Source organism: Triplophysa dalaica, chromosome 2 (genome assembly GCF_015846415.1).
Source record: "Triplophysa dalaica isolate WHDGS20190420 chromosome 2, ASM1584641v1, whole genome shotgun sequence".
NCBI lineage: Eukaryota > Metazoa > Chordata > Actinopteri > Cypriniformes > Nemacheilidae > Triplophysa > Triplophysa dalaica.
In genome coordinates, this window is record NC_079543.1 from 5178619 (window position 1) to 5196971 (window position 18353).

Genomic DNA, 18353 nt, shown 5'->3' on the forward strand with positions numbered 1-18353 from the left:
TTTAAAACTGTTGTTACATTAGTACCTGTTTTTGACTTCACATTGTAATATTTCACAATAATCATTGTGAGTGATTAGCGGTTAGCGTGAGCACCATCGACACACAAACACACAACGTGTTTAATATAATAGATTGTTTTCTTTATTGCATTATAACATACATACATTATAAATGTTGATTTGTACACTACAATCTTTATTGTTTGTTACATATTATAAAATGTTCCGAATATGAAACCAAAGCACTAAAAACTTTACCAAACATTTATTTTTTATCATCTTTTCTGACCCCATTCACAAAGGAAACCGTTAGCAAATAAAAGCGTTTTTTGACACCAACCATGTGAACAAGTAGGGAACCCAAATGAAGTGTGGAACGTTAATGTGTCACTAGAACACACGTATTTACAGAGGAATAGAATGTTGCCTGTAATCGTTGCCATGGCAACATGTCACCCTGCCCATTATGATGTCATTGAAATTCACATTTGGGGCTATCTGCCCTTCTGTAAGGAGGACTACTGTGACTTTGTGTACTCTTGCTATAATATTCTAGGAAGAGAATAGAGTACATTACAGCAAGCACAGTGATCTGAACACTCATTTTACTCAAGATGATGATTTCACAGGAGATTCAAGACATTTCTAGTCCATAGTTTTTTTCTTGCTTTACTCTTATTAAAACGCCTCGATGCTGTTCTGTCTTGTATCTCGATCTGTTAAACAACACAAAAACAAACTGAAACGGTTTAAGAATCGGAGCCAAGTCACAACTAACATGAATATTTGTTTCTGAGCACTAGTAAGACTGATATTCCATCTAAATGTGCTTTGTACATATCGTAAGGCAGGACTACTTCCAAGCCTTGCAATGGAAGGCAGCTAAAACTTTAAATATTAACTCAAGGAACTACCAGGAATTCATTTATAGAGGATCTAAAACACGAAACGTCTATATGGCAGTTTGTTCATGGAGTGAGTTGTGGTAGGTGGGCCCGGGCGATATAAGCTCCCATCCACTAGATGGAGCTCATCATCATTTGGTCATCGTTGATCCACAGTCTTACAATAGACAACACACAATTTTCACAGACCAATATACATTTTACATACTTTATGTATACAGAAACAAACAAAATGTTGTAGGTCACCCAAAATTTCTAACTTCCCTCAGGGAATGCACTAGACATCACTGTGATAACAGTCAAAATATTTGGCTGCCCACTACGAGAGCGAGATGCATCTTTGAATTCTGCTTTTAAGCCCCCCTTATCTTACCAAGACAGTGATGTCATAATCAACTGTGTATCAGCTCATTGTCCACGTTCACAAAGACTAGCTCTTGGCTTTCCTTATTTTATCTACCCCCTCCCCCTTACACCCTCATATTCCTTTAAGTAACACAAATACTCTCACTCACAATAGAACCGTCCTTTGTCGTTCACACGTACACTTCGCACACACATACACTCACTAAAAATGTACAAGTACACGTAAGAAGTTAGATAAAAGCTCTATAACTAATGAAATGCTGAAGCATGTGCCCCTCGGAGCAATGCCGACCCCTGATTAGTCCTGCACATGGCCATCATTTTTTGCTAAGGAAGAAAAGGAAGAGCTTGCGGTTAGATTACTTCCAAATCCAAAACGAATGAATCTGAAAGTGAATCACAGTGAGCGAAACTGAATGTGGGTCAGAAGAATGAGAAAACCTGAATGTGAAGCAGAATGAGTAAAACTGAACATGGTTCAGAATGAGTGAATCCTAATGTGAACCAGAACAAGTGAACCTAAATTACAATCAAAATAAGTGAATTTTTATGAAAAGAATGAACCTGAATGTAAATCTGAACGAGTGAACCTTAATGTGAATTCGAATGTGAATCAAATAACTGAATCTGAACGTGGTTCAGAATGAGTAAATCCGAATGTGAATCAAAATAAGTGAATCTTAATCAAAATCGATAAACCCGAATTTGAATCAAAATAAGTGAATCTTAATCATAATCAATGAACCTGAATGTGAATCAAAATAAGTGAATCTTGATCACAATGAATAACCCTGAATGTGAAGCAGAATGAGTAAAACTGAACATGGTTCAGAATGAGTGAATCCTAATGTGAACCAGAACAAGTGAACCTAAATTACAATCAAAATAAGTGAATTTTTATGAAAAGAATGAACCTGAATGTAAATCTGAACGAGTGAACCTTAATGTGAATTCGAATGTGAATCAAATAACTGAATCTGAACGTGGTTCAGAATGAGTAAATCCGAATGTGAATCAAAATAAGTGAATCTTAATCAAAATCGATGAACCCGAATTTGAATCAAAATAAGTGAATCTTAATCATAATCAATGAACCTGAATGTGAATCAAAATAAGTGAATCTTGATCACAATGAATAAACCTGAATGTGAAGCAGAATGAGTAAAACTAGAGGTGGTTCAGAATGAGTGAATCTTAATGTGAACCAGAACAAGTGAACCTGAATCTAAATCTGAAGGAGTGAACCTTAATGTGAATTCGAATGTGAATCACATGAGTGAATCTGAATGTGGTTCAGAATGAGTATATCCGAATGTAAATCAAAACAAGTGAATCTTGATCATGATGAATAAACTTGAATGTGACGCAGGAGTAAAACTGAACGTGGTTCAGAATAAGTGAATCTAAATGTGAATCAGAACAAGTGAACCTTAATTGGAATCAAAATAAGTGCGTTTTAACTAAAAGAATGGACCTGAATGTAAATCTGAACTGGTAAACCTGTATGTGACTTAGAATGTGAACCATATGAGTGAATCTGAATCAAAATGAGTAAAAACTGTTTGTGGTTTAGAATTAGTGAATCTAAATGTGAATCAGAACAAGTGAACCTGAATACGAATCAAAATAAGTGAATCGTAATCGTAGTGAATTAACCTGAATGTGAAGCAGAATGAGTGAATCTTGATCAGAGTGAGTAAAAACTGAATTCGGTTCAGAATAAGTGAATCTTAATGTGAATAAGAACAAGTGAACGTAAATCAAAATTATTGAATCTGAATGTGATTTGAGTTGTTGTTGAACAAATTGCATTATAGTGTTTTTACTGTAATATAAATCACCATTGAGAAAAATGAAAATGTCAAATGATCAGAGAATGAACAGATGGAATAAAGTAACATGACTGTGTTGGAGGATCAGTGGTGTGTAAAACAGAAATCCACTAAACAAGTAATTAACGGGCGTTAATAAATCTACAAAAGTGCTGTTTGTAATGTAAACTAGATCACACAACAGAACACAAGCCGGTGCCTGAATATCCTTACGGACTGAATAAAGGAGAACAAGTCTGATAAGATGTATAACTCATTTGCCTTTTATTTTGTTTTACAGCATTGTAACCGTGAAGCACCCGGCACAGGTTACACAGAGCTACTTCTTCCAAGGCATTTTAAAACGTTCACCCGAAGCCAACTTCATACAAATCGTTTCCTTTGCGATATGAAAATACTGTCAAATAAAAAGTTAAAAACTATTTTGAACTACTTAAAGTTTCTTCTGCCTGTACAAACAAGTAGATTATCGATGCAAATACAATCAGTTGAAAGGAAATGAGATGACATTATTAGTAACACTGATGTATGCAAATGACATGAGAAATGAAGTAGCGCATTAATAAATGCTCAATGTAAAATCAAAACAAAGGAAGGAGAAGGAAATCATAAACGTGAGCAAGGCCAAAAATATTACAGTACATCATCTTATCACTAAAAACAAAGTCACACGATACAGCAGCACATTTTAAAAACAAAACTCCTTTCAGTGAAAAAAAACAACAAGAACAAATAAAACGCAGATTTTAACACTAACTGGACTCTTTCACATTAGTTAGACTTTGGGTCTGTATCATACTTAATGACTTATTTTTGAGTTTGGCCACAAAAATCTTTTCAAGTTTGGTGCAATAATTATGGCTAAGAAATGTCCAGGTCATATTTAACCACAAAACAATGGAATTGTTTTTATACAGAGTAAATTAATTTCATCTATTCGCATCTTATTCTCATTATTGTGACAGTGTATTAAAACACTCTTTTTTTTTTTAAATCGCTGTACATTAAATTCAGAACAACAAATACTACACCATAATACATACTTTCAACTGTACTCTAAAAATACACTTTACAATTTAAATATCATTATTGTTGTTTTGCTTTACATATTTTTTACACAATAATTATCAACAATTCTTTAAATGTGTCCATTTCAGTTAACAGACACTATTCTAATCTAATAAAATGTGTTGTTTTTTTTCCTTTACATTTTGAAGTGAAATATGACCCAGACATTTCTTTACAACTCTTGTCTCTCCCACGCATACTGTGTCAAACATTGTCATTTTGTTGAATTGGTCCTCACTAAGTCAATGGCAGTTTAGGTACATAACTGACCTGGTCAGGAAATGTCACGAGTCTGGGCTTAATGTGCAGGACGAACCAGAGTTCTTCAGGAGCTTTGAGAGAAAGAGAGGGAGAGAGAGAGAGAAAGGTGAAGAAACACGATAAATCTCTCTCTGCGAGTCACTGCTCTCTCCCTCGCGTTCGGTTGGCTGTACCCTGCTGAATCTCTTGAAATGGATCTGTTGTACTCTGGCTGAGATTCTAAGGCAATGTCACATTACATATCAAAATGTACAACATCTATACATTGTGCAGTTGTGAGCGGAGGATGATGTTTGGATGAGATGTGCTGTTCGGCAGCTCTATAGAATCGTAGCCTCCATCACTATGGCTGGATCTTCTATGTCGGCTTTGCTCTGGACCATGCGTAACTCCAGCTGGGCCGGGCTGGGTCTTCTACCGGGGCCTGCCATCTCTAAGAGTGCAGGAAAGAGAGAAAAAGAAAAGCGTGTCAATAAAACAAGTGTTATTTTGCATGATCATTGACCCCCATTCTATGGACACAAAACCACAGAGACAGTTCTCAAAATATCTTCTTTTGTGTTCCACACAAATAGATGTGTAATCACATAGATGATTTGATGTGAGATTTAGCATCACGTAATAACAGATATTTTGGCATCATGTACAAATCACAACCAACAGATAATGTGTTACCGTGAGCAAAGGAGATAGTCCTCTGAATGACATGGTGCATAACTGAGAAAGTCTTCTCGCATGCCGTCTGAAAACAAGAAAAAACAATAAGTGCACACGTTATATAACGTCGTTCAGCATGTGCTCATTAAAATGCATATAACGCTGTGATATCATAATGATGCAACATGCCGCACCTTCAGGTCTGTTGGGTAATGGTGGGTCCAGGCCAGCAGCATGGCGGCAAACAGATCGCCGGTGCCCACAAACACGGCGTCCACCTTTGGCACCTCTATTCGGATCCGCTGGGTCGTCCTCGTGCCGTCTGGCATCACTGCAGGAACATATATAGGAAGGCTATGATTTGCTTTCTGCGCAACACTGGATGCCTTTCTGTGACTTGGTTAGCAGTACCAGATGTAAACAAATTATATTTGAATGCATTTGCTTTCAAGTAAGCGCTAATAATTCAGTATAATATCCTCCGTCAGTGGTATCTTCCGCGATTTGACGGTTTCCCGTTTCTCTAGTTGTTATAGATTCATGACACAGCAATCCTGTGACACACTTACAAATCCTCTTACTGCCGAAAGACACCAGAAATCTGTCTCCGAGACGAGGGGGAAGATCCGAGCTGGTTATGACCACGGTGTCTGGACCCATCTTATGCAGCAGATCCATCACCTGAACACACAAACACATACCGAGATGTTTGTCATAGGACTGCTTAATTAAATTAACTTTGTGACTATGGTTGTGTTTTATTGCCTTCATTTTTGCATTGTTACATTTTACTATATAAGTGTTTTCTCTTCTTTTAAATTATTCATACAAAGCTAGAAACCAAAGTAAGAATGATGGCAAAAGTGATGCTAGCAATTTTTCCTACCGTCTATTACGGTCATTTACTGTGTGTGTGCTTAAACTCACCTCAACAGCATCTTTCTCTGTGCTAATATTCTTCCCTGTCAACAGCCTGAAATGAGGAATTTGAACAAAGTTAGATGAGTTGACCATCTGTATGACGTACACAGCAGTAAGGATGCAAGTTTAATGCAATCGCTGGCCACCAGATGCCACTAAACAACCACTTTTCTCTCAGCAATCAGACATGTGAAGGTTTAGTCTTTTTCAGAAAGGATAAAATCATTTCAATCAAAGGATTATACTCACTCGGCCTCAAACTGGTTCGGTGTAATGATATCAGCCACCGGCACCACTTTATTCCTGTACACTGGATGCAGATTCTGTGGGACATACTGCAAAGAGGAACACCGAAAAGTTCAAATGAAGCAAATCCTATTTCGAATGTAATTTCTTTATAAAATGCTCAAGAAAAGTAAATTAGAAAAAGAAAAGCTTACCATTGAACCGTGGTCACCCAGCACAGGGTCACAAACTGAGAAACCGAACAAAAGTTCAACATGTTAACTGATGTTTTTCATTTTTTTAACAGATACTGTATATAAATACAACACAATTCAATAAAATTGAACTATTATTTATTTAAGAAATTTAGCATTTTTGTAAAAAAGATTGATATAAAATACATTTCAAAACTAAGTCAAGAGAACAAAATCCACAGAAATAAAAAATGTCAAAATAAAGGTAGAAAAAATGTACATGGTGTTATAAAAACATTTTTCAAGATGAACGTAAGACTCAGTAAGAATAAAAACACCTTTTTTATGTAATAAGATCACTTTTGAATTACTATATACTATACTATATATAACTATATAACTATAACTATATTTACTATATATAAGGCAGTATGTGCTGTACATGTATACACACACTACATATATATAAATATGTATATGTATATGTATATGTATGTGTATGTGTATGTGTATGTGTATGTGTATGTGTATGTGTATGTGTATGTGTATGTATATGTATATATATATATATATAATACACACTTTGTTATATATTTACCTAGAATACAGTGTATACTGCAAGTATGTTACCTCTTGCCAAAGAGAAACTCACCATATACAAGGTTAGGATTTGCTCTTTTCAGCTCCTGTATAATATCAACCACCATCTCCAGAAATGATGTATCTCTAGTGTAACCTACAGCAACAGAGAGAACAGCTCACATTATACATTTAGTTTTTTTAGCCATAACTTATTTCTTGATATTTAACAAGATCTCTCTATATGGCTTGTGTAGGAAGAATTACAAATAAGGGTCATACAGATTCCGTGTTGTATCCAGGTTTTAGGTTTACTGATCCAAGTACAGTATAATTCAAAATAACTCGTTGTTACTGTATTTTTTATAATAACCTTGAGATTACCAAGATTTTTTCCCTCAACCACTCAAATATTGATTTCATAACAGTACTGTAAAAGATAATTGACAAAGATCATAGGAGTCTTTATTTGACCTAAAGATTTTGATTACATGAACACATCAAGCCATTATTTTTGTATATATATATATATATATATATATATATATATATATATATATAAAACCATAGTCATATGGTACAACGCATAAAAACTCAATGACAATAGATGAACTCAATCAAATTGTCTAATATGAGAATGACACTTTTTTTGTATTTAAAATCTTTAAGTTCCATATCCTTTTAAATTAATTAAAATTACACCATTTCCTAATCTACAAAGGTCAGATTAATCATTCCTTTCATTTCAATTCAGCATCCCTATAATCATCGAATATATATTTATCCCATTGTACAGTGAAGCTACGGCATGAAAGCTCAGAATGGAATCACATCAAGACATTTACACGAAAACAAATATCCCTTGTTGCATGTTGGGCTAAATTAAATGTCAGTGAGATCCGTCCACAGCAGTGACATTTAAAACTGCTCCCTACTGTATGAATGAAAACACTTTCCATCACGAGTTAGAATTCAGGTAAAATCACAGCGATGCATAGCTCAACAGACAAAAAAACACCATGAAAATATAACCAAAAGATGCAGAACTTCGTTTTTTTGCAGAAGTGTTAAGGATGATGGTTTGTCCCTCTGGTAGATAAATCCTACACATTGTCTTTACATTTGTGACACATCTGACCTTCACCGCCTTTACAAAGTCACAACGTGTCACAAAATCGCACTGCGACAAACACAAGGAAGGTGAACATTGATCAAATGAAGGATCTGACCATTTGAACAAAAGGAGCGAAGAATGATCATTTCGATTAAGTTTTAATTTCTAAATGGCCAAACACTTTTCAGGACCTCTGTATAGGATAAACAAGCGTCTTGATTTTTGAGTGAAAGCTGAATCAGGACATGAGGGCAGAATTCAGTTGCCGGGAAGAGGTTATGTCTGGAGAGCAATGTGATATCTGGATGGCATGGCTCTCTTGTCCTCCCATTTTCTCCTTTTCCTTCATCCGTTCTGTTCTCTTCAGCTCTCAAGGTGATGAAGAAGGAGAGCTTGTGCACTAGAGACTTCCCGCCTGCTAGCACACTCAATGGAGCACAACGTCTCCGTCGGCAGGCCAGACCTGCGACTCTATGGCCACGTGTTCTCTTCGTTCCCCCGGTGCTGATTAAGAGCGTCGGGAGTGAAAGAGAGAATTTTCTCCTCCGTCTCTGACTCATCGTCATTCAACACAAAACTACTGAACATTTCCAGAACTGTGTGTGCAAAAATCACTGCCACAATGATGAATACACTGTCCGGGTACTAGTCCCATGTCCCATGGCCCGAGTTAACAGAATCAACACATTCCATCAATGTCAGTGCGATTCTGAGTTTTATGAGAAACTGTTTGACAGAAGATTTGTCATAACAAGCCACACGGTTTGCAGAAATCTCTCATGTCCATTACAGAAAGAGTTTTTCGTTTCATTTTTATATGTAGCATCATTGGTTTGATTGAGATTTACAACATGCCAGCAAGACATTTTCTAAGCCAAGGTAATATTTGGCATTAATGATCTTTTATTAAGCCCCGGCAATAATAAAAAAAAAACATAAACTTGATTTTTTGACCAAAAAATGATCATATAAGTTTGACATCTGGCAGCATTTTGTTTTTCCAGTCACTCAACCGAACAGAAAAAAATACACAAAGACGGTGAGGAAATGGTAAAATAAAACTGTTATTAAAAATCATTCATGTTTTGGAAATAAAATTTTATTAAAAATATCAAGATATCATGACATTGTTAATACTATGTTGTTTATCGTATTGCGCTGCATTGCAAGCCAAATGTAATGTTACATTAAGTCAGAAATCCTTTTTTTGTGGTACAAGTACACAAAAGACTTTCAACAGCAATGTGATGTTAACATAGGACGGTCAGAATTACCGATAAATGATCTAATAATGAGGTATATGCACACGGAGCAATGACATATTTCCACTAAAATCTCAGCCAGCTCTATTACATCAATAGGGAATAATGGCATTTTTCACTCGGTAACTCCAACATGCGTGTAGGATAACGGACAACAACGTGAATCAAATTACCCAAACACTACGTCACACATCGACAACCAAAAAAAGAGCACTTCGGCCTATCCGTTTCAAGTTACATCCACAAATAAACTTTTATACTTACTCATGACTTGATCACGGAGGCAGATAGCAGTGCTGAGCTGTCTTACTAAACACATCGTTGTCACTTGGTCAAAAATGACCTCAGCTTTATGAGAGCAGAGTGGGAAGCTGGCTGAGATTCCTTGCCCCGTATGCATTTACCCCATTTTGATTATAAAGTTCAATTGACATTCTGTATCAATTGTCATTGATTACTTGTTTTATTTATTTTTTATTGTATTTAATCCCTCGTAAATTGTCACCTGGTATAAGATTACTACACTTAACATTTTTAAACAATACTTTTTTTTAATGAAGAAAAGTGAAAATTCTGTAAATAACCAAAACAATTACTATAAAGTGACTGTAAAGTCCTGAGCACTCAAACTAAAGATCTGAGACTGCTGTTGCCTGCTTTTAGATCATATGACAAATAGTAACAAGACACGCAAGAAGCATTTGAAGTAGCCGACATGTCAGCATATTTCAATTTAGCACTCTGAAATGCTTGATTTTTAAAAGACATTCATTAATCCACTTTGTGCATTTATGAATTTCAATATTTTGAGATGTACAGTTACAGTAATTTTTAAGATGAGTTGAAAAAGGCCAGTAGTAGGCTATAAATGGGATGGGATGACATGACGGTGGAAACTGATAAAAGACATTTCACTTTTGGGTGAACTATTCCTTTAACCTTTGGACATATTTAGCTGCTAATCTAAGGAATAAACTGTAAAAACTAAACATTCAAAAAGGAATAATAAAAAATATAATGGGCACTAAAGATATGAGGATGCTGTTGCCTGTCTATAGATCAATATGATCAAAACACACTCACACACAAAAGCTGATACAACTCAAATAATGGAAAAATGTTAATCGTAACATAACAGTTAGTTAAGAGCAAGGTGATGATGTCTTTCAGACACTACAGATCAACCTTTAGTGTCTATAATTGCGATTATCCACAATAATTGTTATAATTATTATTATATAATATTATTTTAAAATGATCATTTTAATTCTGACAGGTGTTTGCTGCTCACCTGTGAGTACGTAGTCATAGTGGTTGACATTGTTGAGTTTGATCCCCTCATACAAGACGTGAAGCTCATCCGCTGTCAACACCTGCCCCTTCCAGTGAGCGTAACCTATATAAAGACAGGTCAAAGGTCAAATGCACCCAATTACATCTGCAATACAAATCAGATGCGCAAAGTGAACAACACCGATGGCAATGAGGCTGTACCATTCTGAATCTCATACACACACGTCTGCCTCTGTCTATGCTGGCTTAAATATAAACGATGGGTCCAAAACCTCCGCTGTTCGTCAGGGGGCACTGATGTGGCTGCTGAGGCTGTGATGTCACAATTCAGGTGAGTCACCCAGCTGGTCACATGGTTTGTTTTTTGTTGCTAAGAAACAGGACAGAGGAAAGCCTGAGGCGATGGATGAAAAGACGCATCGTGTGTGCATTTTGTGATAAGACCGGTGTCTGTCGTCATCAATTTCTGCTGTCGCAATTCTGAGATTGCCTCTCTGCTGTAAACACACGCACGAATATGCAAACCTCTAATCCATATCGTTTCGCCCACACGCATATTGCAGATATTTCACACAGAATCACAATCACATTTCAGAAACGGCTGCAAATGCAAGCGCCGTTCCTTCCCACAAGGCTTTGTTAGCATCAATGGACAAAGCGCCACAACCTGTGAGTCAACGTCCAATGCAAACACTTAAGACAAAGAGACAAGCTCCAGTTTGGACATCACTGTTACAACATCAGCTTGTCGTCAAATGGATTGCTAGAACGTACTTGAGTTTGTTAAAGAGATGCTGAACAACCAAAAATTGCTGAATGAATACAGACAAAAAAACTGTGTAACACTGATAACATCTGCCGTGTTTTTAACAAGAACTTCATTCTAAATATAGCAATGAAACGAAAGAACCAGAATGTCTCATGGGCTTTGACGGAATAGTTGACACAAAAATGAAAATTCACCCAGAATTTCACAACCTCATGTCATCCCTTCAGTTGAACAAAGTTTTATGAAAATAAATGTTAAATGTGTTAAAACTGCAAGCACATACATTCATTATAAAGTGAAATAAAACCAAAAACAAGGACATATTGATCATTTTGCATCTTGTAACAAAATATCATGTGACAAACAATCACAAGAAACACAAGAAGCATTTGAGGTAACAACATATTTTAATTTAGCACTCGGATATGTTAAACATTAACAGTTTTTTTTCTCAAAAACGAATGATTTACTTTAGAAGACATTCATTAACCCTCTTTGTGGATTTATGAGTTTCAACATTTTGAGATGTACAGTATTTGTGCATGAAGTGAAAAAAAAGTTAAATTGAAAAAGGTTAGTACGTTATAAATAGGATGACACGGCCTTGGGAACTGATGAAGAAATTTCTCTTTTGGGTGAACTCTTCCTTGAACATTAGGATGCATTTATCTGCTAATCCGATGAATAAACATTACAAACTTAACATTTATTAACTACATTAATATACCCAAAACAGACCATTTGGTCTTTTTCTATAGTTTTTGCCAGACAGTACAGTGTAGATAGAAAGGAAATAATGAGATATGAGAGAGGGGTGCAGGAGCAGGGAAAGGACCACAAGCCAGGATTCGAACTTGGGTCAACTCGGCCGCACTGTCTACTAGACCACTGCTGTCAACCAACACAGCCTTATACGCCAGGCATTTAGACAAGATATTAGGAGCACAGACGAAAAACACCACAGTCAGTGGTGTCAGTTTAGCACACCTCTGTAGTTGGTAAAAGGGATAGTTCACCCCCCAAAAAAATTCTGTCATCATTTACTCCCCCTATAGGTATTCCAAAGCCAAATACATTTATTTGTTTTGTTGAAGACAAAAGAAGATATTTTTAAGAATATGGCAAACCAACAAGTGCGGGGGCACCATTGTAGTTCGTCTTTCTAATATGGTAGTCAAAAGTGCCCCAGAACTGTTTGACATTCTTCAAAATATCTTTCTTAGTGTTCACCACAATAAGACAGTGTATATGTATGTATATAGATGTATAATGTAAATACAACTATTTTGGAAGAGTAAATATTGACAGAATATTTATTTTTGGGTGAACTATTTCTTTAAATGGACTAAAATGAATATTTCTTAGTTCTGATGAATACAAAGGAAGATATTTGAAAGAATGTGAGTTACCAAACAGATCTCATCCCCATTCACTGCCATAGTAGGAAAAATAAATACTAAGGGAGTTAATGGGGGATGAGATCGGTTTGGTTACTGACATTCCTCATTATACCTTCCTTTGTGTTTAGCAGAACAAAGACATTTATACAGGTTTGGAACAACCTGAGGGTGTGTAAATGATGACAGAATTTTCATTTTAGGGTAAACCTTTCTTTAAAGGGTAAGTTCATCCCAAAATCTAATTTGTGTGACATTAAACATGTTTTGAGACCTCCCGGCGTATTAGGAGCACAAATAAAGATATTTAAGGTGATATTTCCAGGGCTCCTCAGTTGTAGTTGCTGGCAAGGTGCAGAAAAGTAGCAAATTGGTCCATCCGCTCATAGTTGCTCAGTTGACATTTTTTAAGATACGTTTGGCTTTTTAGTGTATGGTGTATGGTGTATGGTGCTTGTTCAGGAGAGCACTTCAACGCATGCAACCCTAACATTTTGCTAAAATCAGCTTATATACATTGTGCGTCTGCTTGCTAACCGGGTTGTCAGTCAGAACGCCGGCGTCTGCCCCCATCGAATGCTCATGCGTTGAAGTGCTCTCATGAATGCGCACCATAGACTGACAAGACAGAGGAGAATATACCGATTAAAGTCGTTTTCGCACATAAAGTATTGTCGTCGCTTCAAAAAAATCAATTGAACCAGAGCCACTATGAGCTGATGGACCAATTTAACAATGTCATTCAACATCATTTGGGAATGTTGTTGTTGCAAAATTGATTTTGGGAGGAACTTACCCTTTAAGGTTGTCTGTATTTATGCAATTACGGATCGCAAAAAAGCTGTTATGTTTTAGACGCTCAAAAAACCTCAAGATAGTTCAGCGTGTTGCCATATTGTAAATGGTCTTCATTATCCTGTAACATCCATTGAAATTAACCAGAAAACGATTTGCATTTACTCTGAAGTAAAGTTTGCTTACTGCTGGGCCCATTAAAACCCACATGGTGATGTAAAACCATACTAAAAAAACAAGTAACATTATGAACATAGAGAGATTATGGTTCTGAATCAGAAGAGAAAAATGAAACAAAGGGATATTATTTTTACTTTTCGATGTAACATCTGGTGGTCAACAACACACCAAAGCATAAGACATTTTGGTCAAACAATTTCGCCATTGGTCCTGCCATTCTTTACCATTTTTCATTATTTATTCACCCTTTTGTCGTTCAAGCCTGTACAGTATATATCTCTTGTCTGTGAAACACAAAGAATATTTTAGGAGAAATGTCTCCGTGATTTTGTGTCCATAAATGGAAGTCAATAGGTGTCAATGTTGTTTCATTACCAACATTCTGTAAAATATCTTTTGTTTTCAAAAGAAAATCATACAGGTTTAAATGGCTCATATGGCGCGAATACGTGTTTCTCCCATGCATATATCAGACACGTAAAATTGCAAAAATTAAACATGATGCATTCTGTCTAAAAGCGAATGCTTACCACACCCCCACAAATCTACGTCAGTTCATGGTATGATTTGACTAAGACCGCCCAAATTTATACGCAAGTAAGGTGGGCGTACTTGTACATCTCGTTGTATCGTCGCTGCCGCAGCCATGTCGTGCAGACGCTGTGCGTTTCGTTGCGAAAAGAAAGACTCTATGTTTTCCCTTCCACAAGATGAGACAACTAAAAACGAATGGTTACATTTTATTTACAATACCGTGTCAGAACAGTACAATACGAATATTCAAGTGTGTGCAGAGCATTTCAGAGATGACATGAACCTGGGAGAGAAAAAGATAAAGACCGGCTGTGCACGAAAGCTTTTGTTAATAAGTAGGGCAATTCCAACCATTACAACTTCGCAAGGACAGTCTGGCGGTTCAGATTCACAGCCTGTAAGTATTATTTCACTGTTACGGACAAACGCGAGTTGAGTTTGTTGTGTGTTTGTAGCGCAATTGTGTGATCTGCAAAGACACGCGCGCAACGTGAAAAAGACAACATAAGTCCTAATAATCAGTAATTATTTTCAAACGAGAGGCAACAAATGTTGTGTTCATAATGGGGTTTGTTGTCTTTGTTGATTCGCAACGTGGCATAACACTGGTTGAACACTAACGCCAAATCTTTAGAACGTTAGCTATCGTTTTTAACTTTTTAACATATCTTTTTTTTTAAACCTTACCAATCCTTTACATCCTGCTCAAGTCGTGCTGGCAAAGTTGATGTATCGGCTTGATCATCTTCATTTTCCGTATCAGATTCAGGCTCGAATTGATAAGGAAAGTACAAATGACATTTATCGCCAGTCAGTACAATTGCTTGTGAACAAGGAACATGATGTTCCAAATATGGTAAGAGACGTTACATTTCCGTCACACGCTTGAAGTCTTCGACCAATCACTACGCACTGTTTAACTGGCCAATCATAGCACACCTCGCTTTTCAGAGCGATGAGCTTTTTAAAAAATCTGCGCGTTGCAGAGAGGCGGAGCAAAGAGGAGATACAAACATGCACGGTATTTGGAACATACAGCGTTTTTTAACCTTAAATAGTGACATTGCATTACATGTAAAACAAAGAGTAATGTTCCTTTTAGCCATGTCATATGACTCCTTTAAAGTGACATGGGGTTGAGTAAATGATTGAAGTATAAAAAGAATTGGGCGAACTTGCCCTTTAAACTCCTACATAAAATCCACAAAACCTGATCAAAATCTCTCTACCCTTCTCAATAGAGAGGCACTCAAATTCCATTAGCTATGCTGACATTGGCTCTTTCAGGAATATAAAGTGAGCCGGCTACGTATGAGTCCTGCTATAGGCTTAAATGTTTCTATAAAAACAAACTCTAGTGACTAAAGACGTTATGGCCCTGAGGAGAAGAGAGCAACGGAGCGAAGCGGGAGGCCACTCACAGGGCAACATCCTACAGAAGGTTGTGCCACGTGTTGTTTAGACCACCGATCCAAGACCAGTTTAGGTTATTCTACTTCCATGTGGTAGAAAATGTTATGTGTCTATAGAGGCTGGTCCAGAATCAGTGTTTAGCAGCGACGGACACACGCACTGTGTTTATACAGATTTCTTCATTAGCGTCACACTCCCCTGTCTGCTATTGGTCGATGAAACAGAGAGCCCTGAATGCTACAAACCTCTCGTTTCGTCAGGATGATCAGAATTACACATATTGAAGTTATACTTGAACCTAAAAAATACTTTCACACCAGATCTGTTAGCAAAATCAGTAGAGCGTACCTGTGTGGTTAGAAAATTGAACAGAGTTGATAGAGTCCACCTCAAAGCCCAAGACCTGCAGAGACGAAAAAACACATTTATGAAAGCTTTTCAGTTAGGAAGTAATGCAAACACAATGTTTTTTAACTACAAATGGCTTTAGCTGGTTGACCTCATTTAACCCTGATGTTCGATTACTAGGAATCTTTTCTACTATTCAGGGATTTTTATTATGAACAAAATTCTCCATGTGTGAAAAATGACTTGCGTTACAATTTACGAAAACCCTACATATACAATGTGCATAACAAATTAAATCAATCCATGTGGTTATTCATAACTTATCAATTTTCACATAGAGCCATATTGATCAGGAAAAATAAGAATAACAATCAATACTGTCCATAAGCAATGTATTTTTAAATCACATACTAAAAGTCACCTGTCTGTTTGGAATACAACAATATGTGCCTACTGAGTTTTGATTAGGTCACCTATTAAAATAATACTATAATACAACAGTAACATTTTAATTAAATAGATAGATTTATAAATGTTGGCAAATGTTTCACATGACGTCATATTGATCATAGAGGAAAAACTACCTATATACTAAAATAACATAACAGTCATATCTAGTCTGAGAAACAACAGAAAGTTCTAGTTTAAATAATATGTGATATAATCAAAAATAACGTATTAAATTAGCAGTAAACAAAAATAATTTTGAAATAACTATTATTTTATTACACGTGCAGCTTTTTGAAGACAGGACTCGCCGACTCAAAGTTTAAGCGACGTCCATATGAATAAAACGTCATTTGTCGCGTCATAAAGGCACGATGAGAAGGTCATGCACGACCTCTCGCGATTGAGGGATGTGAGAACCGTAAAAAAGACACGATTTGGCAAGTATTGAATCCCCCCGGCCGTGACGTCAGCCTGTGAAACGTAGACAGCTCGAGCATGCAGAAGAAGGAAGACAGTCGCTTTCTGATAGCATGACAGCTGGAGCCATTCAAAAACTAATGAGCCTGATTTAATAGTTTGGAAGCATCGCGATCCCTCGTGCCAAACGAACTTTCGGAAATCGACATTCAGTGATTTCCGAATCGTTTCAGGAGATGATGAACGGCGGTGTCATTTCTGTAAAGGATGACAGTCGCCGTGTCGCAAGAGGGTTGTGCCGATTTAACCTGCTGGCAGCCCCCGTGTTGTGATTACACGAGCTGTCTAGATATACACGCGTTATTTCCTTACGATGTAAGTTTATGTGTTGCAATCGCATTACTTGTTTGACCCAAGTTATTTGTACAACCCCCTGGAGAACCTGTCAGCACAATGCAACAAGCATGCAGCGGACAGTTCTGGGGTAACGTAAACGTAGCATGATACAAACGTCAAAATTCAAAATAAGAGACTTCATTCAAATACACAAGTAGACATAGTTATGCACAAACTGCATGCATGTTGCAAACGACAGAATCTGGCCATGTGACCTTTGCACATCAGCATGCTGTCATGTTTCTTTAACAACATTTTTCAAGAGAGCACGCTCGTGCATTTGCCACTTACGTACAATATGCCGTTCTCACCTGTAAGGGAAAGGATGCAGATTTATTTCCCACATATCCTCTCACGACATGACTCTGAATCGACAGCACTCTGCACTCCATGTCGCGCGCAGTCAAAGTTGTTTTAAACGCTCCAGAATGTCACGCGATTTAGGAGCTCGAGAGGCTGCGCGATGTGCAGCGGCAATCCGGGGGTGCTCTTTTCCCGTTTTTTAGATAGCGAATTTGGATCCGAGATGGCAAGTTAAGCAGCCAGACAGAGAAATGAAGGACATCCACACTGAGACGTTCATTGGTGAGCGCAGCTATTCAGGCATCCTGAGGGGGCACCTCAATTTACTGACATCACGACTACGATCGCAGAGCTTGTCTTCGTTTTTGGGAACCGTAGGCTGTATCTATTAAACGTTTCAGATAGAAAGGGTGGATTTCAAAAGAGACGATAATCAAAGAAATCGGTGACGAACAACAAAAAAGATCTAGATTTTCTGCATGTAGACTATTGGATGTGTGGGCATATGTAGGTATTAAATGTTCACAGATAATTTCCGACAATGTTTTTATTTTATGTTATTTTGTATAACATATATTTAGTTCGTATATCCCCAGGAAATTAAATAAAACGACAAATAATAAACTAACAGATAGGTCTGTTGGAAGCGGGGTCCTTCAACAGACAGACGCGCT

General features: G+C 36.9%; 1 protein-coding gene across 1 annotated transcript; it reads right to left on the reverse strand.

Moving 5' to 3' along the window:
- Window positions 1-119: 119 nt before the first annotated feature.
- Window positions 120-17966, reverse strand: pdxkb (pyridoxal (pyridoxine, vitamin B6) kinase b). Its single transcript, XM_056765444.1, has 11 exons — window positions 17688-17966; window positions 16114-16168; window positions 10676-10780; window positions 7082-7165; window positions 6451-6485; window positions 6260-6345; window positions 6017-6062; window positions 5659-5770; window positions 5284-5420; window positions 5108-5174; window positions 120-4865 (listed from the first exon to the last, which is right to left on the reverse strand). Exons 1-11 carry the CDS (start codon window positions 17766-17768, stop codon window positions 4753-4755), a joined length of 921 nt encoding a protein of 306 aa, XP_056621422.1. The 5' UTR covers window positions 17769-17966; the 3' UTR covers window positions 120-4752.
- Between the last annotated feature and the right edge of the window lie 387 nt (window positions 17967-18353).